Source organism: Nicotiana tomentosiformis, chromosome 5 (genome assembly GCF_000390325.3).
Source record: "Nicotiana tomentosiformis chromosome 5, ASM39032v3, whole genome shotgun sequence".
Classification (NCBI taxonomy): Eukaryota; Viridiplantae; Streptophyta; class Magnoliopsida; order Solanales; family Solanaceae; genus Nicotiana; species Nicotiana tomentosiformis.
This window is the reverse complement of record NC_090816.1, coordinates 101,209,183-101,233,157: the sequence shown is the minus strand read 5'-3', so window position 1 is coordinate 101,233,157 and position 23,975 is coordinate 101,209,183. Positions and strand designations below refer to the sequence as shown.

General features: G+C 37.7%; 7 protein-coding genes across 7 annotated transcripts; 3 read left to right on the top strand and 4 right to left on the bottom strand.

Moving 5' to 3' along the window:
* Positions 1 to 905: 905 nt before the first annotated feature.
* On the bottom strand, positions 906 to 2,446 carry LOC138892881 (uncharacterized). Its single transcript, XM_070176633.1, has 2 exons — positions 1,723 to 2,446; positions 906 to 910 (listed from the first exon to the last, which is right to left on the bottom strand). Exons 1-2 carry the CDS (start codon positions 2,444 to 2,446, stop codon positions 906 to 908), a joined length of 729 nt encoding a protein of 242 aa, XP_070032734.1.
* Positions 2,447 to 7,036: 4,590 nt separating this feature from the next.
* LOC138891371 (PHD finger protein MALE MEIOCYTE DEATH 1-like) lies at positions 7,037 to 7,993 on the top strand. The gene has a single exon (XM_070176632.1). It carries the CDS (start codon positions 7,037 to 7,039, stop codon positions 7,991 to 7,993), a length of 957 nt encoding a protein of 318 aa, XP_070032733.1.
* A 268-nt stretch (positions 7,994 to 8,261) lies between these two features.
* On the bottom strand, positions 8,262 to 8,876 carry LOC108947679 (auxin-responsive protein SAUR21-like). The gene has a single exon (XM_018775891.3). The coding sequence runs from the start codon at positions 8,773 to 8,775 to the stop codon at positions 8,497 to 8,499; it is 279 nt and encodes a 92-aa protein (XP_018631407.2). The 5' UTR covers positions 8,776 to 8,876; the 3' UTR covers positions 8,262 to 8,496.
* Positions 8,877 to 9,712: 836 nt separating this feature from the next.
* Positions 9,713 to 10,171, top strand: LOC104111024 (auxin-responsive protein SAUR65-like). The gene is made up of 2 exons (XM_070176631.1): positions 9,713 to 9,730; positions 9,794 to 10,171. Exons 1-2 carry the CDS (start codon positions 9,713 to 9,715, stop codon positions 10,169 to 10,171), a joined length of 396 nt encoding a protein of 131 aa, XP_070032732.1.
* A 1,359-nt stretch (positions 10,172 to 11,530) lies between these two features.
* On the bottom strand, positions 11,531 to 11,809 carry LOC138892880 (auxin-responsive protein SAUR21-like). Its single transcript, XM_070176630.1, has one exon. It carries the CDS (start codon positions 11,807 to 11,809, stop codon positions 11,531 to 11,533), a length of 279 nt encoding a protein of 92 aa, XP_070032731.1.
* A 5,827-nt stretch (positions 11,810 to 17,636) lies between these two features.
* LOC104111023 (peroxynitrite isomerase Rv2717c) lies at positions 17,637 to 19,757 on the bottom strand. Its single transcript, XM_009620621.4, has 4 exons — positions 19,529 to 19,757; positions 18,791 to 18,931; positions 18,183 to 18,251; positions 17,637 to 17,953 (listed from the first exon to the last, which is right to left on the bottom strand). Exons 1-4 carry the CDS (start codon positions 19,700 to 19,702, stop codon positions 17,834 to 17,836), a joined length of 504 nt encoding a protein of 167 aa, XP_009618916.1. The 5' UTR covers positions 19,703 to 19,757; the 3' UTR covers positions 17,637 to 17,833.
* Positions 19,758 to 22,199: 2,442 nt separating this feature from the next.
* On the top strand, positions 22,200 to 22,646 carry LOC104111021 (auxin-responsive protein SAUR68-like). The gene has a single exon (XM_009620618.4). The coding sequence runs from the start codon at positions 22,200 to 22,202 to the stop codon at positions 22,644 to 22,646; it is 447 nt and encodes a 148-aa protein (XP_009618913.1).
* Positions 22,647 to 23,975: the final 1,329 nt, after the last annotated feature.

Genomic DNA, 23,975 nt, shown 5'->3' with positions numbered 1-23,975 from the left:
ATAAGGTTGTGCTCGAGGGTTCGAACAAATCTTGCCTTTATTTCCTTTCTTAAGTTTGAGATTTTGCCGAGAGTAGCCTTTAGAACTGGTTGTGAAATTATTTTTATTTTTTGGAGGCCTATTTTTTGTTACGGATTTCGGACGTCTCCGAGCCGTGTTAAATTGGCCGTAGCCTTTTAGTTTGGGAGTTACCCATTGGGCTTGTTCTCCCGTTTTGTCTGGTCTTTGCTCGAGATAATAGTTTCCTAGTGGGGTGGCTGTGATTTTTAGAAATCGGGGCGTTGCCTATTAGGTATTTTGCTCCCGAGGCCCGATGACTTGGGCTGTTTGAGTCGGATGGCAGTCCCCGAGTGAGGGAGAGATCGTTCATATTTCGGTTAAGTATTGCCCTTGGGCTTGTTTATATTTGGAAGTACGAAGCTCTTTGCAAAGAAGGAAGATAAAAGAAATTTTGCTAATTTTAAAGCATAATATGTTTGTAAGGGACATATTTCTCTTTATTCTCGATCAAAACAGGGTTCGAGCAATCTATATGGGCATAGTTCGATTTGATCGTTTGACCCTTACAATAAATCCTATTTATCGAGATCCTCCATTTGTGAAGTAGTTTCCTTTCTAGAGTTGATAATCGATGATAATGCATATCCGAGGGTAGCCCCCCAGTATTCGAGGTTGATTGCAAAGGAACCTCGTATAATGTCGAATGGATCTCCGATGCCGATTCATATTCGGGCTTGATTCTAAGTTAGCACGATTCATCGTTGCCGCATTAAAAACCTTGCCGAAAAAACTCATTTGGGACAAAACTCGGTCTGAGGAAAAAAGAGTACAGCACATACTTTCAGACCTAAAGACTTCGTTTGCTAAAAATTCAGTCGTCGTTTCTTGTCGACTACCTGCATGTGTTAATCTGAAAATAGAAAAGGAATGAAAAAAGAGTGCACCTTAGCAATAGTACCATTTTAGTAGTTGTTCCCCATTCATTGTTCCGAGCTTGTAAGACCCTTTTATGGTAATCTCGAGAATTTGGTACGATCCTTCCCAATTCGGGCTTAATTTTCCTTCATTAGGATTTCGGGTGTTAAGGATAACTTTTCTTAGCACTAATTCCCCTACATTACCGAAGATTAGTTCTTCGATTGTAGTATCTCTCGATTCGTTGATTTTGGGCAGCTAATCGGATGAGGGCGGTTTCACACCTTTCGTCCAATAGTTCCAGGCTCGTATTCATGGCCTCGTTATTTGATTCCTTTGTTGCATCTCGGAATCGGATACTCGGCTCTCCGACTTCGACCGGTATTAGAGCTTCAGCGCCATAAACTAATGAGAATGGGGTAGCCCCAGTAATGGATTTCAAGGTTTTGCGATATGCCCAAAGAACTTCGGGTAGAATTTCCTTCCACTTTCCTTTGGCATCGGTTAACATCTTCTTAAGATTTTGGATGATGGTTTTGTTGGTTGATTCGGCTTGCTCGTTCCCGCTAGGATGATAAGGTGTTGATAGGATTCTTTTGATCTTATGATCTTCGAGAAATTTGGTTACTTTGCTGCCGATGAACTGTTTCCCGTTATCACACACAATTTCGGATGGCATCCCGAATCGACATATGATGTGATCCCAAATGAAGTCGATGACTTCCTTCTCCCTAACTTTCTCGAAATCTTGCGCTTCAACCCACTTAGAAAAATAGTCAGTCATAAACAAAATAAATTGAGCTTTACCTGGTGCCAATGGAAGGGGGCAGACGATGTCCATTTCCCATTTCATAAATGGCCATGGTGACAAGACTGAATGGAGCAGTTCCTTGAGTTGGTGAATCATTGGCGCATGCTTTTGAAATTCGTCACATTTTCGAACAAACTCTTTTGTGTCTTTTTCCATGTCGATCCAGTAATAGTCGGCTCTGATTACCTTTTGAGCCAATGATTCAGCACCGGACTCGGTGTCTCCCGGTCCCATACATATCGCTAATGGACCATTGAACATTCCCCTAAACAAGGTTCCATCTTCGGTCAAAGTGAACCGTGCTGCCTTCATGCGTAGGGCCCTAGATTCTTTCGGATCTGAGGGAAGATTTTCGGTCTTCAAATACTCTATGTACTTATTTCTCCAATCCCAGGTCAAACTTGTGAAATTTATCTCGGAGTGACCTTCTTCGATTACTGATCTCATGAGTTGCACGACTGCCCCTGAATCGAGCTCGTTATTTGATGACCCTAAGTTTGTGAGAGCATCAGCCTCACTATTATGATCTCGAGGCACATGTTGCAAAGTCCACTCCTTAAATCGGTGCAAAGTTACTTGTAACTTATCTAGGTATCTTTGCATTCGTTCTTCTCTAACTTCGAAGGTTCCGTTAACATGATTCACTACGAGGAGGGAGTCACATTTGGCCTCGATCACCTCTGCTCCCAAGCCTTTGGTTAGTTCGAGACCTGCAATCATGGCCTCATATACGGCCTCATTGTTAGTCAATTTTACAGTTCTAATAGATTGTCTAACCACATTGCCCGTGGGTGGCTTTAGTACAATACCAATCCCGGACCCTTTCAAGTTCGAAGCACCGTCCGTGAAGAGGGTCCATTTTCCTGAGGATGTACCCGAATTTGTCAATAGTTCTTTTTTGACCTCGGGTACTAGGGCTGGTGTGAAGTCAGCTATGAAGTCTGCCAAAATTTGAGACTTAATTGCTGTTCGGGGTCGATATTCGATATTATACCCGCTGATTTCTATGGCCTATTTGGCCAACCGTCCCGAAAGCTCAGGTTTATGCAAAATATTTCGAAGTGGATAAGTTGTTACAACACATATGGGGTGATATTGAAAGTTTGATTTTAGTTTCCTAGAGGCGCTTATTAGAGCGAGCGCAAATCTTTCTAGGTGGGGATATCTAGTTTCGGCCTCACCTAAGGTCCGGCTAACATAATAAATGGAAATTTGTGTACCTCGTTCTTCCCGGACTAGGACTCCACTTACCGTTACCTCCGATACTTCCAAATATAAGTAAAGTTGTTCGTCTGCCCTCGGTGTGTGAAGCAGCGGTGGGCTTAATAAGTACCGTTTAAGCTCTTCCAAGGCATGCTGGCATTCCGAGGTCCATGTGAAATTATTTTTCTTTTTTAGTAACGAGAAAAAATGGTGGCCTTTATCGGAGGATCTTGAGATGAATCGCCCCAGGGTGGCCATGCGCCCGGTTAACCTCTATACGGCCTTTACGCTATCTACCACCATGATGCCATCGATAGTTTTGATCTTGTCAGGATTAATCTCGATTTCTCGGTTAGATACCATGAACCTGAGAAATTTGCCTGACCCGACCCCGAATGCACATTTTCCGAGTTTAGCTTCATATTGTACTTCTTCAATATACTGATAGTTTCCTACAAGTGCTTTAAATGGTCCTCTGCTCGCAGGGGCTTAACTAGCATGTTATCAATGTAAACTTTCATAGATTTTCCTATTTATTCTTCGAACATCCGATTTACTAGGCGTTGATAAGCGACACTAGCATTTGTTAATCCAAATGGCATTACATTGTAGCAGTAGGTACTATACTTAGTGATGAACGAGGTCTTTTCTTGATTATCCAGGCTCGTTTGTATTTGATTGTACCCGGAATAGGCATCGAGAAAACTGAGGATCTCGTGGCTGGCTGTGGCATCGATCATGCGATTGATATTAGGCAAATGAAAAGAATCCTTGGGGCATGCTTTATTTAGATCTTTGTAATCTACACACATTCTAAGCCTGTTTTCTTTTTTAGGGACTACTACTTTTGCTAACCATTCGGGTTATTTTACTTCACGGATGGACCCTACTTTTAGAAGCTTGGTTACCACATCTTTGACGAAAGCATGCTTGACCTCGGACTGTGGTCTTCTTTTTGCTTCACCGGATGGAACTTCGGATCCAAGCTTAGTCTATGGGTGGTGATTTCCGGTAGGATCCGTGTCATGTCAAGATGGGACCAAGCGAAACAATCCATGTTAGCTATAAGAAATTGAATAAGCTTTTTCCTGAGCTCGAGATTTAACCTCGTGCCTAGGTATACCTTTCGTTCGGGCAGTTGTTCGATTAGTGTGATTTGCTCCAATTCTTCGACCGTTGATTTGGTAGCGTCGGAATCATCAGGGACTATGAAGGATCGAGGGATCCCATAATCATCATCTTCGTCAGACTCCTGCTTTTCTAGTTGGGTCGAGGCCGGTGTTTGTGATTGCTAATTGGTCTCCTTTGTCGATGAGAGTGACGATATCGGAATCACTTCATCGACAGCAAACATTTCCTTTGTGGCGGGTTGCTCCCCGTAGATTGTTCTGATTCCCTATGGTGTTGGGAATTTTAGAACCTGATGAAGGGTCGAGGGTACTGCTCTCATGTTATGGATCCATGGTCTCCCGAACAAGGCATTATACCTCATGTCACCCTCGATCACGTGGAATTTCGTTTCTTGGATGGTCCCAACCACGTTTACTGGAAACGTTATCTCGTCCTTAGTAGTTTCACATGCCATGTTGAATTTGTTTAGTACTAGGGTCGCGGGCACAACTTGGTCCTGTAGACTAAGTTGCTCTACGACCTTCGATCGAATGATGTTGGCCGAACTATCTGGATCAATTAACATACGCTTTACTTAAGTCTTATTCATGAGTACAGATATTACTAGTGCATAGTTATGGGGGGATGATTCCTTCTGCGTCTTCATCGTTGAAGGACAGGGTTCCTTTCGGTATGTAATCCTGAGCCCGAGATCGCTTCTCTCTTACGATCGAGACATTAGTGCGTTTAAACACTGGCCCTTGGGGAACATCGATACCTACGATAATCATGTGAATAATGTGTTGCGGTTCTTCTTGCTTATTTTGTCTATTTAACTCTCTGTTTTTGAAGTGATTCTTGGCCCGATCACATAAAAACTCCCGAAGGTGCCCTTCATTGAATAACCGGGCTACTTCTTCTCTCAACTGCCTGCAATCTTCCGTTCTGTGGCCATGGGTGCCATGATACTTGCATACTTGATTGGGATTTCTTTGGGCTGGATCGGTCTGCAGAGGTTGGGGCCATTTAGTATCTTTGATGCGTTCGATATCCGATACGATGGCGGATGCATCAACATTGAAGTTATACTCCGACAATCGCGGTGCTTCCTTAGGTCCGGTATGCCTGTCTAAACCATTCTTGTTGATCAGTCCTCGAGAGCCTTGGCCTCGATCGCTTCTTCTCTCACATCGTACGGAGTTGTGCCCATGCTCGTTGCCCCTACGATCTCTATTATATGGTTGGTATCGATCCATGTTCATCCTCGGTTCTCGATTGATGTCTCTTTTGGTAGAGGATCCAGAAGGAGCCCCCAGCCGGTCGTCTTCGACTCTAATCTTTGATTGATATCAATTATGTATATCAGCATAGGTAACAGTCGGGTACTCAATCAAGTTCTGCTTCAACTGCTGTGAATCCACTAAGCTTCGTTCATTTAGTCCTTGGGTGAAAGCTTGAACGACCCAATCGTCTGTGACCGGTGGTATATCCATTCGTTCCATTTGGAAACGAGATACAAACTCTCTTAGCATCTCGTTCTCTTTTTTCTTTACCTTGAAAAGGTCCGACTTCCTAGTCTCGACCTTTATGGCTCCGGCGTGTGTTTTTATAAAATAATCTGCAAGCATGACAAAAGAATCGATAAAGTTAGGTGGTAAATTATGATACCATATCATTGCTCCCTTTGACAGGGTTTCCCCAAATTTCTTTAGTAATACAGACATCAATCGGATCCACGACCCGAGTTTCAACAGGTTCAGCGGGTGGCCTTCCATCCTCGGGCATTCTGTAGTTATTCTCCCCTTGATGGCCAGATTCGTTGTAGATATGTAGGGGTATTAATTGAGAGTTCGTCATTTTTAGCCTGAAATCAAAGATACTTACAAGAGCAAATGTAAAATAGTGTGTTTTACAGAGATTTGTATCAAATAACCACTATTATCCTTAGCCCCACGGTGGGCGCCAAACTGTTTACTCAAAAAATGGATAATGATTGAATTTATACGCGGTTCTAAGGATATGTGGTATAATTCGGTACAAATTGAGAAAATATATAAATGAATATCGAAATTAATTGTGAAAGAAATGAATGCAAACCGAATGGATTAATTAGCCTAAGCCTTCAAGTTTTGTCACCCTCAAACTGAATGGAGAGTAACTGATAGAAGAACAAAATAACTAAATATCAAAACCAGAAGAAAGATAGTATATTGCTTTATGTTCTATGAATCTGAATGAATCTGTCCCTTACAAATAATCAGACCCCCTTTATATAGTAGGGAAGTTCTATTCTTAATATAATTTCTAAATACAGTAAGGAATCTCATGATAGATTAATTAATTGGCCCCTCTTTGATATGCGCCGGGATTTTCCGAGATTCTCGCCCAATTGCGGATATTCTGGTTTTTTGTTTTTTGACTCGATAAGCTCTCCTGAATTTTGGCCGATCTCGATCTTGATCGATCTCTAGCTTGCTCGATCTCGATCTTGGCCGACCTCGATCGTGACCGGTTTCGATCTTGCTCGATCTCGATCTTGGCCGATCTCGATCTTGATCGGTCTCTGGATCATGAGCTCGGCGACCCAACTTCGCATTATGGCTCGATTCTACACGAGGCCGAGCCTTGGTCTATCATGTCCCAATCTCGATTAGTCATACGAAGGGCAAACTCGGTTTTGACCGTATACACACTCCTTTAACTACGATCCGTGATCTCTTCAGATTCATGCTTGCTGTGAAGTCCTGCAACTCAATTAAGGAGAAGCCAAATGTTGCTCCTGTTGTAAGAGCATGTTCTTCGTCGAGATATTTGATAAGAAATGCTGCACCAAGCAAGTCTGAGGGGAAGGAAAAATCAGTGAGGTATAGAAAGTTTTCGAATATAGCAGCATCTCTTGACAGTAGATGGCCAGTGTGAAGACTTGAGTTCACTGCAGATGTGATTGTTGATGCATTGAAAGAAAAGAAAGCAACAAACAGATTTGGGAGTTGTGGTATGAGTAGGCAGGAGGCGCGTGAGGCTGCTCGTCTCCACATTGGCGATACGGGGTTGATTGATTATGTTCTGAAATCGATGAATAATGTGATTGTTGGAGGCTATGTTGTTCGTCGTGCAGTGAATCGAGCTACCAGGGTGTTGGAGTACACGATTCAGGAGCTTCGGAATTGTGATCAACCTGAACAAGAAAAGCACCCGGAGCCAGTTCAGAACTATGCTGTTAATCCTGGAACTGATGTTTACAGTGATGTTTTATGCTTGTATAATAATCTGCTATTGAGCTTTGCAGAATCTAATGTGCTAAAGCTAGCTGTTAGGACAGTTTTGGATAGTAAGCATTTTGTGAAGGAATGGCCATTTAGGGATGATCCAGATGATATATTGCTGAGGTTCATTTGTTGCATTTTGCCGAGTTCTAGTGGTTTGGAAGCTGTACTTAGAAAGGGATATCCCCTCGGAGAACTGGTTGAAGTTCCGCTACATTCCACAATTGGTGATCTGAAAATAGCTATTGAGTCTGCAATGAGGGACACTTATTGTATTATGGACAATTTTATGGTAACAGATATTGTAGGGATGGAAAAAATGGGAGATTGTGAAGTGCTCTTTGGCATTGTCGAGTCTGGCTCAGAACTTTGTGTGAGGGGTTTTGGGTTGGATTTGGAGAGTGAGTTAAAAAATGAAGGAGGGGCTAATAATTGGACAGTTAACTGTAGGTGTGGGACTCGAGACGATGATGGTGAAAGGATGGTTTCATGTGATATATGTGAGATATGGCAGCACACTCGCTGCAGTGGGATCGAAGATTCTGAGGTTGTGCCACCGTTGTTTGTGTGTGAGGCTTGTTGCACTTCACTTGCACCACCAAGAGCACAGAACAGCCTTGAGTTTGGTCATTATGCGACATCACTAGTGCCTTGTGATTCTGAATTTGGCATGGACCTGATATACTGATGTTAGGGACAGAGAGTGAAAATTCACTTGGGACAAAATTTGTATAGTCATAACAAGATAATCATCATATAGTCAGTCATATACTTGTGCAGTTTTTCTGTGTTTTTTTTTCTGTTGTTACACGTGTTACTCGATTCTTTCAAGGACAAACTCAATAGTCAATGATGATTCATATATCCTGCGCGTCCCCTGCTTGTTTACACATTTCTTTCTGCACTTTAAGTCCATTTACTTGTTTGATAGAAAGGAATAAGAATGAAAAACAGCAGGCTATAAAGCAGACTGAATATCTAAAAACTGAAAGACTGAAAGAATAAGAGTTGTGTAGGTAAATGTGACTAAAGTGATTAATAAGAACTAGAACTTCTGTTAGTCATAAATTTTACCCTCCAAAGGTTCTTGTGGTTCTGAACTATACAATGAACTCTACAATCTCCTCTTTCTCATCTCTAGTCCTACTTTACAAAATTTCATAGGCAAAAGAATTTGCACCACGGTCCTACTCATGATCTCCTCAAGCGGGAAGTGAGATCAATGAACACATCCTCTTCGATAGGTATTGTGAGACCGCCCATTGGATGATCAAATCCAAACTCTTCTTCGGCTTGAGCTAACAAATCTTGGAATAAAGGTTGGCTCAGGTATGATATTGGCACGACGAATCTCTTCTTCTGGCTCTCTCCTACATATACTGCACAATGTCCTTTTGGAACACCTCCACATGTTGTAGACCTCTTTAGGATTCGATTAGCCTGAATAAATGGAGTCATTTTAATACCCATTGTCTCAAGGAGTATTTGGTAACTCTAAATAGTGAAGGAAAAGAAAGAACAAGAATTTGAGAATTGTACAGAAAATGGAAGGGTTTTTTTTGTAATCTGGATTCTTGTGTTTTGCTCAAATCCTTTGTTGTTTTGAGTATTTATATAAGTTAATGGCAAGTCTCATAACCAACTAGTGATAGACAATATCACACGAAGTTTCACATGGTTTTGCTCACTCTGTTATTGTCAAAGTATTCAGACCATAAATTTGTTGAACAACAACACTAGGCCCTACTGCTTCTAAGATTAGGAACAGAAAGACACCCTTAAAAGAAAAGCCACAAGAATGGATGAAGTTTATGACTAAGTATCACATGGTATTGCCTTCTAACTCCTTGACAAGAACTTAGAATTTTAGGCCATATTTGTGGAATAACATCAGGTTTCTCATACTCTGCTTAACCTAAACTATTCTCCAGTGTCCTCTAAAACTCAGCTTTAATGCATCTGTTTTTATAGCACAACTAGCCAAGATGACAATTCAAAGGTCCATGACCAATAAGGGAGAAGCACATGGTTTTGCTTCTAACCTGCAATTGCTCATCTAATGGTTTCAAATTATTGGCATTGGTGAGAAGTAACCAAGTATGAGCTGATATCATTACTAATAGGCCCCTGTTGTCAAAGTAAAAAAGACGAAACTTAGCTTCATCCACAAATTTAAGGCCCCATAGCAACATAGCCAACAGGCATCAGCACATGGCTTAGCCTTTGGTTGTTAGTAACAAAACTTCATCTCCAATTCAAAGCCTGTCTACAACCTCTTGTATAAATATAACCCCCTTTTTCTATGGACAGTTTTCATCATCAAGTAAAAGAATTATCTATTCAGCCATCAAAAGTTTCTAAATTTCTAGTTTACTTTCTTGCTTCCTAACTTTCAAGAAAAAGAAAAATGGAAAGAAAGACAATGGTCAGTACTAAGAAGCTCATCAAAATGGCAAGGAGATGGCTAAATTAGTTCGCGGTCAAGCAGAGGAAGCGGATTTCACTTCCAAGAAATGGTAGTGATGCAGACAGTTTTAGTACATCTTCATCCTCTATTGCCGGAAAAGGCCATTTTGTAGTCTATACAATTGATCAAAGGTGCTTGGTTATTCCTTTGGCTTATCTTGAAAATGAGGTCATTATGCAACTTTTAAACATGTCTGAAGAAGAGTTTGGACTACCAAGTGGTGATCCTATTACATTACCCTGTGATTCGGTGTTCATGGACTACATCATGTCACTGATCAAGAAAGGTGTAACTGCTGGAGATCTTCACAAAGCATTGCTCCTCTCAATTCCTTCACGTTGCTGTTCAACTTCTTCCTTTCACCAAGAAAGTGGAAATCAACAAATTCTTGTTTATTGAGTCATGACATCATGTTTTGTAAATAATAGCTCAACATAGACTTCATAGCTGTAGAAAAATAGGCAACTGAAAGCTTGTATCATTGCAGACTGGAATAGAGCTTTATCTTGAAATTAACCAGATCTATAACTCACTTTGCAATTTGACAATTGAGAAGCTTTAACATTCTCATCTTGGAGTAGCACTATTATTTTATTGCAGGCAATCAACTTTGTCCATTGAAACTTACATTTACAGACATATGATCACACCAATGCAAGGGATTATCCACCCCACCTCCTATATGGAATAACTAATACCACCATTTTGGTATAAAATTTATACCAGTACTAGATAATACCCACAAGCAAACATGGGATAATTATAATCCCAAATTTTATACCGGGATTAATATTCTTATCCCGGTAACCAAACGACCCTGGAGTGTTCCTCTTTCAGACTTTCTTTCTAGTTAAATTTCATACTGGATCATTATATATTGAAAACTGAAAAGGAAGCTGCAAATTACAGCAACAATTTTAGAGTGTAATAATAAAGCTCAGTGGTTCCTCTTATAGGACACTAACCGGGCCACCACTTCATATCTTATTTCTAGTAACAGGTCATTCATGATTCATATCCAAATATACAAATGGAACCTGCAAGTTTTCCTCAGGCCATAATAACAAAGCCCATCTCTTAAGAGATGGTGACATAATCACAGATATATCAAGATATTTACATGTGTATTTTCAATTAGCTTAAAGCATCAAATTCTGCACTTTCCCTAGCTTCCAGATATTCAAGTCAAGAAACTAAGCTGAACATGCCCTTTTCTCACACTGCACTCACAATCATGTGATTTAATACGTCGTTTTCGCTACAACTAGACAAGATGTGGAGTTCATCTGCTCAGAAGCATGTTCAGATTTATTATATATCTGGAGATCTGGAGAATGTAAATTTAAGAATTTTATCATACAACCACACAAAGTAGGTCGGAGAGCTGTAAATAGTGATAGTAGTGCAAAATGTAACGCACATCCGTCTACTGAATTAGGAAACATGAACATATAAAAGTATTGAGTCTTCTAATCAAGTGACTTGTAAAATTTTGCTTATATAAAAACTGGCTATATCCATTTGACAGGAGGTTAGTCATTTTAACTAACTTTACAAGCAGAAAATCCTTATTTTCTACTACTACTACTACTACTACTACTATACAAAATGGTTCAGAAAAAACAAGGAATTTGTTTCCCTCATTGTCAAGTCCCACTTAAATGGAAGTGACATCTCTACTATCTCTCATCTTTCTCATTTCTAAAACTATTGCTTTACAAAATTTCATGGGCAGAGGAATCTGCACCATGGTCCTACTCATAATCTCCTCAAGCGGGAAGTGAGATCAATGAACACATCCTCTTTGAAAGGTATTGTGAGACCGCCCATTGGATGATCAAATCCAAACTTTTCCTCAGCTTGAGCTAACAAGTCTTGAAATAAAGGCTGGCTCAGGTATGATATTGGCATGACGAATCGCTTCTTCTGGCTCTCTCCTACATATACTGCGCAATGTCCTTTGGGAACACCTCCAGTTGTTGAAGGCCTACTTAGGATTCGGCTAGCCTGAATAAATGGAGTCACTTTGATACCCATTGTCTCAAGGAATATGATGCAACTGTAAATGATGAAGGAAAATACAGAACAAAAATGAAAGTTTTTTGAGTGTCAGGATACTTGTGTTTTTCTGAAATGTTTGGGTCTGATTATATATAAGTTTATGACAAGTATCATATCCAAAAGTTTAGTGGTTAAGAGAAATTGGTGGCTACTGGTGAGAGACAATGGCACATGAAGTTTCACATGGTTTTGCCTACTCTGCTATTGTCAAATAACTTGGACCATAAATTTTGTTGAACAACAACACTAGGCCCTACTGTTTCTTATGATTTGGAGCAGGAAAAGACACCCTTAAAATAACATCCACAAGAATGGATAAATTTGATGATTTAGTCCAGGACCACCTGGTTTAGAGGTGAGTGACAGAATGCCAGATAGGAATAGCAACAGAAATACCACAAGAGAAAGAAAGATAACATGACATGAAATATATATCACATGCCATTGCCTTCTAACTCTTTGACAAGCACTTGGAAAAAAATGTCATATTTGTGGAATAACAACAAAATTCTCATAATCCAATTAAATGAACTTGTCTGCTATTTTCATCAATTCAATAAGAAAGAAAAATTATATGACTCATTCTTTTCTAGTCCCTTTCGATATGTCTGCGATGTTTTTTTAAAGTTCGACTTTAGCTTAGCCCATTTGTTGTTATTCTGCACATAAAATGGAAGAAATACATTAATTTCTTTTCTTCAGTTGGAAAACTAGACAACCAGCCAAATCCATAATTCATTAGGTCCCATATTCAACAGCAGCACATGATTCTGCCTTGCCTACCTAACTCAGGTTGACAACTTTAGCTACAATTAAAATTCATTCTCTAGCCTCAACTATAAATGAACTGCTTCCATGAGCCATTTTGATCATCAAGCAGATAGCAATTACTCAAACCTTTTAAAAAGTAACTAACCTTTTTTTCTTTCCTATCTTCCAAAGAAATCAATATGATTAGTGTTAAGAAACTCATCAAGATGGCATGGAAATGGCAGAAGTTTGCAGCCAACCAGAGGAAGAAAATTTCTTTTCCAAGATCCGATTACAATGATGCAGAAAGCTGTAGCACATCATCTTCTATAGTTGGCAAAGGGCATTTTGTGGTCTATACAACTGATCAGAAGCGATTTGTGGTTCCTTTGGCTTATCTACAACATGAGGTAATCAGACAAGTGTTGCACATGTCTGAAGAAGAATTTGAACTTTCAAGTGATGGCCCTATCACTTTACCATGTGATGCCTTATTCTTGAATTACATCATATCACTCATCAGAAGAGGTGTTACTGTAGATCTTCAGAATGCTTTGCTTGTATCAGTCGTTTCCTCCCGATGCTCATCAGCTTCATACCTTCAAGAACCAAGTCACCGACAATTCCTAGTTTGTTGAGCTAACTTCAACAAGTTTTGTAATGGATACATGATACTCAACAAGTGTACAGAATGTTAACATCTAATTGTTCATGAAAACTCCATATTCTTATCCAAACTGTTTTATTCTTTATAAATTGGGAAAATCTGGTTGCATATTGTTGCTCTCTAGTAGTCTTGCACCAAGAATATATAGCTGTTGGCTTTCACAATCACTGGGTAAGCTGATAAGCTCAATTCAAAGAACGTAATGTCAAAGGCTTCATTAAATCATTCTTTCCAGCAAGAAGTAAAAAAAGACTATTGACTTAATTGTAAAAGTATGCACCAGGGCTTCCGCAGAAGACTAATTTCAACCAAGATGATTTAGTTTCCTTGTTGTTAGTGTTGTCTTCTAAGTAAATTGTAAACAATTTTTGACTAGCCATTTTCAATTTACAAACAATTACATGAACAATAGCAGTAGGTATTAAAGCCCAAGAAAAAATAGCACATTCTGGACATTGAAAAGGGCAGTTGATCCTTTCCTTTTGCACATAGGAAGACTTGATATCACAACTAATAAGTCAAAAGAAGATTAGAGAAGGTAGGAAGAAGTCTAATACTCGATGTGAAGGTCCCCTACCTACATGACAAGGCAGCACATGGTTCAGCAAACTTAATCTAAAACAACAACTATGCTTCAATCTCAAACAAGTTGGGATCGGCAATATGAATCCTCATTCTTTCATTAAACTCAAATCATATCATTATCATTACCAAAAAAATAAAAGTGCAAGTAAATTATGAGGATTCATCATGAATTGGCAAGTATTACGCTGGTTGCTAACCTAACGCAACCTTCCTCCTTTATTCGGGCTTGGGACTGGCAATGTAAGTGAGCTCACACTGGCAGAGTTGTTAAGGGAACTTAATCTATCACCAAGAGAACTAGTCTTTATCCAAAGGTCTCAAACTCTTCAAATTGGCGAGAAGTCCTAAAGTGTGACTTGATAGGTCCATTCTGTTGTCGACCAAAGTAAAGATTTAAGCGTATCTTACTCCCATGATATTTTCTGGTCATAGAAGCAGTAAAATGCTACTGCCAAATTTCACACCAAGAGAAGCGGATGAAACAATGAATTGCAGAAGTTCTTATTTTTCAAGTCAAAATGAAAACGTTTGATAGTAAAAGAATGTGCTGGCATCTCTTCGACCAAAAACCCCGGAATAAAATTCCTTCTCTTGGATAAAGTTTCTTCATTCATTTTCGGTATTAACATGCCTTCCCTTTACTAAGCTTGGAGTGCTAACAAATATCTCTAACTCCTCAACTTACAAGCTATAATTCCTGCTTTACTAGTGTACAAATTGTTTAAGGGAAAATTGGGAATTGATTCCCTCTCAATTCCTTCTCAACAAAGAAGTGAGATCAGTGGAATCCTCTTTGCAGGGGATTTGTGTTTTGTGAGACGACCATAATGATCAAAACCAAACTGTTCCTCAGCTTCTAACGAGCTTTGTCAACGTTCTTATATAAATTGATGGTAAGTCTCACATCCAAGAGTTTACTAGTAAGACAATTTTAGTGGTGGCTATTGAGAGACAATCCACATGAAGTTTCACATGGTTTTGCATACTCTATTACTATCTTAGTAAACCCTTAAAATTAAAAGCCACTAGAATGGATATAGCTCATGAAATAATTCTGGACCACTTGGCTTAAAGATATGGTGACACAGACTCAGCAAAGAAGGATAACCAGATAGGCATATCAACACAAATACCACAATTCTTACGATGTCTGTTACATTTTATTAGTCCTACTTAAGCTTGGCTGTGTTTGTTCTTATACTACAGAGCAAAATGGTAGAACTGAAAAATTAGACAACCAGTGATATCCACAATGCAGTAGGTCCCATATGCAACAGCAGCACATGATTCTGCCTAGCACACCTAACTAAGGTTGATAACCACAGCTTATAATTGAAATTTATTCTATAGCCTCAACTATAAATAAACTGCTACCATGAGCCACATTTTGATCATCAAGCAGATAGCATAAGCAAACCTTCAAAAATATCCTCAAGTTTTTTCATTCCTATATTCCAGAAATCAATATGATCAATGTTAAGAAACTGATCAAGCTGGCAAGGAAATGGCAAAATTTTGCAGCCAAACAGAGGAAGAGAATTTCTTTTCCAAGATCCAATAACCATAACACAGAGTGTTGTAGTACATCTTATTCTATAGCTGGCAAAGGGCATTTTGTGGTGTATACAACTGATGAGAAGCGATTTGTAGTTCCATTGGCTTATCTACAACATGAGGTAATTAGACAACTGTTGCACATGTCTGAAGAAGAGTTTGGGCTTCCAAGTGATGGACCTATTACATTACCATGTGATGCCCTCTTCATGAGCTACATCATATCACTCATCAGAAGAGGTGTACCTGCAGAACTTCAGAATGCTTTGCTTGTATCAGTTGCTTCGAGCCGATGCTCATCCGTTCTAGAACAAAGAAACCCCCTAGTGCTAGTTTATTGACCTATGATAAGTTTTGTAGTATTCTAGTAGATACAAAATAGTCCACTAGTGTACAGCATATTAAAATCTCAATTATTCATCAGAATTATTTTCTTGTCCCCAAACGGTTTAATTCTCTGATCATTTAGAAGAATCTGATTCTTCTATTTGCTTTCTAGTAGTCCTATAATTTGAATTGAACTCCACTAATTATGACAACATTAAGTGACAATGAATGAACAGACAACATGATGTGGATTACAAAATTTTATGTGGTCAATTTTGGGAACAGCCTAGAAAATTTTCACAAAACAAGCAGTGAACAATAAAGCAGGGATCAAATCTTTTGATTTTGGAATATTACATGACAAGGACTATAACATTATAGAACTTTCATATTCTAACCAATAGGGTTATAGATCTCTGTAGGTCGCTGGTCGCACACCCTTAATATCAGATTGTTGCATAATCAAACGGAAAGTTGTGTCAAGAGCTGAATAAAGCCATCTTTTCAAGTAATATAGAGAGCAAACTTCTACTGAAAACAAAAGTCAAGAACCATTCGTACATCTATGTTGCAGTGGCTTTATCACATTTATTTTTTCTCAAGGGAACAATATCCCTTCAATTATTACATCCTTCACTTTCTTCTAAATAAACCACACTATTTTGTAAGATATCATCTTTTGATCTTCTTCATATGCACACCTCTCCCTCCACCAAAGAAAAGAAAAAGAACAAGAAAAAGACTTATTGAATTAATTGATAAAGTTGATTTTTCTTTGGTTGCTATCCCCTCCATTTGTTTCGACACTATCAACTAAAGATTGGGTTTTCTTACTGTTAAATGTGTCTTTGAGTAAAATTTGTGAGCAGTGTTAACTCACCAAATTTTGAATTTACAAAACTTTACACTAATATACTTGTGTCCCTATCTAACAACTTTAATGCAGTGGTTTTTCCAGCACAACCAGCCAAGACGACAATATAAATGTCCCCCATCTACATGATCAAGAAGGGAGTAGCACATGGTTTTGCCTTCAACCAACAATTCAACATCTAATTGTATCAAATTATTGTCATTGGTGAGAAGTCTCAAGCATGAGCTGATAACATAACTAATAGGCCTAATCAGTTGTCAACCAAAGTGAAGAACAGAGGAAACTTATCATCTTTTATACTTTCAAGCTAACTTCATCCACAAATTTAAGGCCCCATATCAACCTGGCCAAAAGGCATCAGCACATGGCTTTGCCTTTTGTTGTTAGTAACATAACTTCAGCTCCAACTCAAAGCCCGTCTACAGCCTCTTGTATAAATAATCCTCCTTTCATGAGCCTTTTCATCATAAAACAAGCATTATCAGTTCATTCATCAAAGATCCCTAAGGTTCTAATTTACTTTCTTGATTCTAGTTTTCCAGAGAAATGAAGATGCTCAGTACTAAGAAACTCATCAATATGGCCAAGAGATGGCAGAAGTTCGAGGCAAAACAGAGGAAGAGGATTTCATTTCCAAGAAATGGCAGTGATACAGACAGTTGTAGTACATCCTCATCTTCTATAGTTGAAAAGGGTCATTTTGTAGTATATACAGCTGACCAAGCACGGTTTGTCATTCTCTTGGCTTACCTTGAAAATGAGGTCATTAGGCAACTTTTAAGCATGGCTGAAGAAGAGTTTGGGCTACCGAGGGGTGGCCCTATTACATTACCGTGCGATTCAGACTTCATGGACTACATTATTTCACTAATCAAGAAAGGTGTATCTGCTGGAGATCTTCACAAAGCATTGCTCCTCTCAATTACTTCATGTTGCTGTTCAACTTCTTATTTGCACCAAGAAAGTGGAAATCAACAGATTCTTGTTTATTGAGTCATAACATCATGTTTTGTAAATGATAGCACAAAATAGATTGTATAGAAAAATAGGCAACTGAAAGCTTGTATTATTGGAATAGAGCCTTATCTTGAAATTAACATTCAATATTATGATTATGGTAAGATAAGATAAAATGTCAATACGGTTATCAAAAGATAAAATGCCAATACACACAAAACACTAGTGAACAAGTTCAACAGGGTTATAGTATAGATACTGATATCTCTTGTCATTAGCTGGTTGCCTAGAGCTTCTTAAGAGAGGCTCTGAGATGGGGCTGAAGACCAATTAGACTGGTCGCCATTTCCACAACATAAGACAGTTCACAATTCTCCACTTTAAAAACTCGACTGATCTCCTTGACCTGTCCATTAGGTAAGTGAAGGATCACATTAGTCAAAATTTCAGCAGCCTCCAAGGGTTTCTTTTCCAAACTTTGATACAACAGGCCAAGTCAATCCTGATTGAAAAAAGAAAAATTATTGCAACTACCAAAATGCTTTCTCATTAGCCTAGAAATTTTTTTAATGTAAGGACTCTTCTTCTCTTATGAAATTTCTAGTTAGATGAGCACTGCTGCAAGAGGAGGTTACCTTTGAAGCATTGCCAACCAGTTCGCTGTTAAGCTTCACAACTCCCTCTTCCATGTCATATGTTCCTTTCTGTAGAATCAAAGTACAAAGATTATAATTTTATGGTTGACCAAATGGATAAACAACCCGAACACGCTGACATATACAATTGACCTCCTGGATTGTCAATGAGTCTTGTTTCTTAACATCAAAAGTCACTTCTACCAGCTCAGAGCTCACTATTAGTACTGCTCGCCGAATCATGGAAAAAATGTCCTTAGCACATCTCAAAAATCTGATAACATGAAATTCTGAGGCATGATCATGAATCACAGAAATGAATTTAAGTTACATACACTCGACAATTTACATTTTTTTTACACTATCAATGAAACTTTACCTTCGATAGTAGGTTAATAACTGTTTTATCAGGTTACCAATTAATGTTTGTTATATATATTTAGCTATAATTACCTTATAAGTAACTTGATTTTGTAAAATATGCCCATGCGCATAACTTAAACTCCGCAGAAATAGTCTCTCAAATTTGGGTTATCTTTGCAAAGTTTTTATGTAAAATGTCTATGAATGCAATAAATTGCATGTGATTCATAAGTAAATTAAATCACCTGGACTTCAACAAGGCCAGTGCTCTGAGCAATGACGACTTCAATAGTCCCGTCGAGTTTAGGTCTCCAATATCCACTCTCAGAATGCATAGGTTGTCCGGATTTCAAGTTCCATGTCTTTTGAGAATAAGCTATCACAGGCTGATAATAAAGAAGTAAATTTTAGGCACAATATATCACATGTACAGTCTGGAGTTCTATTAAAAGAATTTAAGAAAATGTTATGCATGCTTTCTATGAGCCGAGGGTCTATTGGAAACAACATTTCTATCTGCACAAGGTAGGGGGTTTTAGCTTACGTGTTCAAATAAGTGTTGCATTCTTGCATGTGTATAAAGTCAACAACAACAACCTACCCAGTGTAATGTCACAAGTGGCGTATGGGGAGGTTAGAGAGTAGCTGCCTTACCCCTACTTGCACATTACTCCTCCCATTTTATGTAGCACCGTTTGACCAGACACAAAGTTTTAAGCAAAAAAAGAAACTTTTTTGAAACATGAGATTGAAACAAGCAAAAAAAGAATTTGTGTGGCTATAAATATCTAATTCATTAAGGTAAAATGAAAAAATTAAAGTTAAACTATTTCTAAATATAAAAAGGTAATATTATGTTTTAAACAGACTAAAACGGGAAGTGTATTACATAAATTGGGACAAAAGGAGTCCAATTTTTTGAGGAATAGGATTCAATTGAACCTCCTTAATTGCATTTAGCTCCGAGATAAAAGGAAGCTAACCTTGTTGGGAGAGTGTGAAAATTGGAGCTCTTCGGAGTAATTGAAGGAAGAAATAGTTGGGAAAAATCCCTCCCCTTCACCTCTCCAAGTTCCGAGCAGAAAAGAGAAAGGTTTTACTACCGGATGCACCGGCAACGTTTCCGATTGATTTGATACAGTTCCCTCCTCCATCATTATCCTCTACTTCTCTCTGTTTTTTTTTTCTTTTCAGCAGACACAACTGTTGAATTCCCATACTTAATAAGAATATATTTGAAGAACTAATTTGAAGAATTAACCCAATATATTTCTTTGACCAAGTAAATGCTATTACTACTATTTGGACGCTTGCGTATTAAGTGGGCGTTTGGAGATAACAATTGTAAAATTTCAAAAAAAAAAAATGATTTTTTTTTTCAACTGATATTTGAAAATTAGAGTTGTGTTTTGATATTAATATAATTTTGGGCTATTTTTGAAATTTTATGAGTGGTCAGTGAAAATTTTGAAAAATAACTTTTTGGAGTTTTTTAAATTTTCGAAAAATTTCAAAAATTCATTAAAAATTGAAAATTTTATGACCAAACGTTAATTTTGAAAAAAAAGTAATTTTTCGAAAAAAAAATGAAAAAATTCTAATGTCCAAAACGGACTCTAAGACTACATAGCTTTGACCAAGTAAAATAGCCCCTTAGTTTTAATTTGTGTGACATAATTTGTCATGCCTCCAACCCCCGGTTAAGCTTTTTTGAACATAGACACATTAGATTGGTTTACACTAAATCCACACTATGCTAAGGAGGCTAAGATTTATGTCGTCCACGGTGTAATTATAATTTTTGCTATATACAGGTTGGAGCCGTGCCTAATTCCTCCATCATAATGATGGATCTTTGATTAAAAAAAAGTACACTTTCCTTTTTAATTTGTCACAAAATAATATCAACTTTCTATATTTAGAAACAATTTAATTTCAATATTTTCATTTTATACTTAATGAAGTAAATTATAGTTATACACATGTTTACAGGTTTTTTTAAGATCGCAAGTTATATATATATATATATATATATATATATATATATATATATATATATTTCTTTTTAAATAAATTTGTGTCCAGTCAAACCATGCCATATAAATTGGGACGGAGGGAGTAAAACCGTTGAAACTTTTGGTTTTTAAACATATCATAAATATATGTGTGACAATAAAGTTGTTGAAACTTGTGGTTTAAGCATATCATTAAGGATTACTATAAAATTGAGGGGAAGAAAGCTTTCCATTAAGAATAAATAAAAAGCTTAAAATAAAATTATTTCAAAATATAGAAATATATGGAACTAATTAATAAGAAACCGAGGGATTACTATAAAATTGACGAGAAGGAAAAGTTAACCATATGACCTTCTTCTATGCTTAGATGAGTTACAAGGCTGCATCTGCCATGATGACCTTCTATAAATAGAAAGAGTAATAGTAGTAGAGAATTCAAGCGTTTTGTGCTTTTTGTTTTGGCTTTCAAAAATCAAATGTATAGGGAAGAATTCCTAATTCAAAAGAAACTTACGTCAAATGCTGCATTTTTTACAAATAAGATATAAAGAAAACTTTGTTCAAAGGTTGACTTCTGTACTGTTATCATTCTGCTATCCTGAAACAAAAGTCAAGAACCATGATTCTTCAAATAGAAGACTTTAGGCTGTAATTCCTGTCTAACAGAACTAAAGGTCAAAACTACTAGTTCTTCTGCTTTTATTGAATTCAACTTCTTCTAAATCCTACTATCCAATAGCTAGAAGTGAATGATCAGCAAGCGCAAAAAAAAAGCAGAATATCTCACCATGATCTTTCCTGTCTCACGCTATGATTCAAATATGTTGCACTGGTTTTAATCACATTTAATGCAGTAGTTTTTGTAAAAACAACCCGCCAATTAGGAGGGTGTGAAGGTCGAGGATTAAGGTAGTAGGGTAATAGACAGTCAAGTATCTTTTATCTCATTTAAGTAGCAGTAGCGTTATCCACATACGTTCATATTCCTATATTTCTATTACTACTTAGATGCTTTTGTTCTGATTATTCTATTATCTTGTTGGTATATATTACTGTTTCTTTGACTTTTTTACTATTGCGTTTCTCTCTATTCCGTTGTGATTGATTATGCATGCTTGCTTGAGTCGAGGGTCTATCAGAAATCGTCTTTCTGCCTGCACAAGGTAGGGATAAGGCTGCGTACATACTATCCTCCCCAGACCCCACTTGTGAGATTATACTTGGTTTGTTGTTGTTGTAACCAGCCAATATGACAATTTAAAGACCCCTTAGCACATGGTTTGTTCTTCTACCAGCAATTCTTCATTTATTAATGGTGTCGAAATTACTGGCATTTTGCGAGAAGCCCCATGTTTAAGCTGATAGCCTAACTAATAGGTCCAAGTTGTTGTCTACCAAAATGAAGAGAGGAGTTTTTCACCAATTTAAGGCCCCATATATACATGACCAGCAGGCATCAGCACATGGCATTGCCTTCACAAAACTTCAGCTTCCAACTCAAAGCCTGTCTACAGCCTCTCTTGTGTATATATATTCCCTTTTCCATGAGCCTTTTCATCATAAAAACAAGCAATATCAATTAAGTCATCAAAGGTGTCTATAGAGTTTGCTTTCTTGTTTCCTACCTTCCAGAGAAATGACGATGATCAGTACTAAGAAACTCATCAAGATGGCCAGGAGATGGCAAAAGTTCGTGGCCAAGCAGAGGAAGAGGATTTCATTACCAAGAAATGACAGTGATACAGACAGTCGTAGTACATTTTCATCTTCTATAGTTGAGAAAGGCCATTTTGTAGTATATACAGCTGATCAAGCTCGCTTCGTCATACCATTGGCTTACCTTGAAAATGAGGTTATTAGGCAACTTTTAAACATGTCCGAAGAAGAGTTTGGGCTACAGAGTGGCGGACCTATTACATTACCCTTTGATTCAGACTTCATGGACTACATCATTTCACTAATCAAGAAAAGCGTAGCTGCTTCAGAGCTTCACAAAGCATTGCTCCTTTCAATTACTTCATGTTGTTGTACAAATTCTAATTTGCACCAAGAAAGTAGAAACCAACAACTTCTTGTTTATTGAGTCATGACATCATATTTTGTAAATGATAGCTCAAAATAGACTATATGGCAGTTGAAAAATAGGCAAGTGAAAGCTTGTATTATTACAGATGGAATAGAGCTTTATCTTGAAATTAACCAGATCTATAGCATTCATTATCTTGAAATAGTCCCAAACTATGAGTTTAAGTTCTATGTACTAAAATCGTAAAATTTAAAAGGTAGTTGCAGATAACTCTATTTAATAGCATTGATTGGTAATCTAGAATAAACCGTAAGTAATCTGCTTCAACATGTTAAATTATACAGATCGTGTAAAAAATCCATTACATATACATAATTTAATTCTTAAAATCATATTAGTAGGCAATTTCCTATTGCATTGGAGATAGTGGCTAAATTTTAAAGTTGATGAAATCCAATTAGTAGACATAGAATTTTTTTCTTCTTCATTCATTTTCTTTTTTTACGACATAACTCCATAAAAAGTAGGGGAAACTTTACACATTGCACTGTATATTTAAGGGATCTTTACACAAATAGCCAGTCATTTTTTCTAGCCATATACATTGATTATATACATGTAAAACATAAATTATGCATATATTATACATTCACCGGCTATTTTTAGTATAAGTGGTAGGGTGAGCGGCTATTTGGGTTAATTCTTCTATAATTAACACTAACAAAAAAGAGTCAAATAAAATATATCGCTTTCTTAAAAATAAGACAGGAGACACTTGAAAATAACAAAAAAAGAGCTCATGAATCTACGAAAATTACCTAAAACTGAGCTTAACGGTAGGAAATTTCTAAACGCGCAACCAAACAGAGCATAATAAAACACTTACTACTATTAAATCTTCGCAAAATAACGAAAATGATTGAACAGTCCGTAAAGAATCTATGCGTAAATCGCAATACTAAATGTGATCTATAAGTCGCATTGTCAAAAAACAACAACAACAACAACAACCGAGTATAATCCCACTAGTGGGGTTTGGGGAGGGTAGTGTGTATGCAGACCTTATCCCTGCCCTGGGCAGAGAGGCTGTTTCAAATAGACCCTCGGCTCCCTCCCTCCAAGAACTCCCCACCTTGCTTTTGGGGTGACTCGAACTCACAACCTCTTGGTTGGAAGTGGAGGGTGCTCACCACTAGATCAACCCACGCATCGTCAAAAAAGCTATTTATAAATCACATTCGCTAAATGCGATTTACAAAGTCCATTTACTTGTTTGATGGAAAGACTGAAAAAAGAAGAGGCTATACATCGCCCAGTCTTGAAAGAAATTTACATTGGGAATCTTGTGTACAATGAAAATGACCTCTCTACAATCTACTCTTTCTC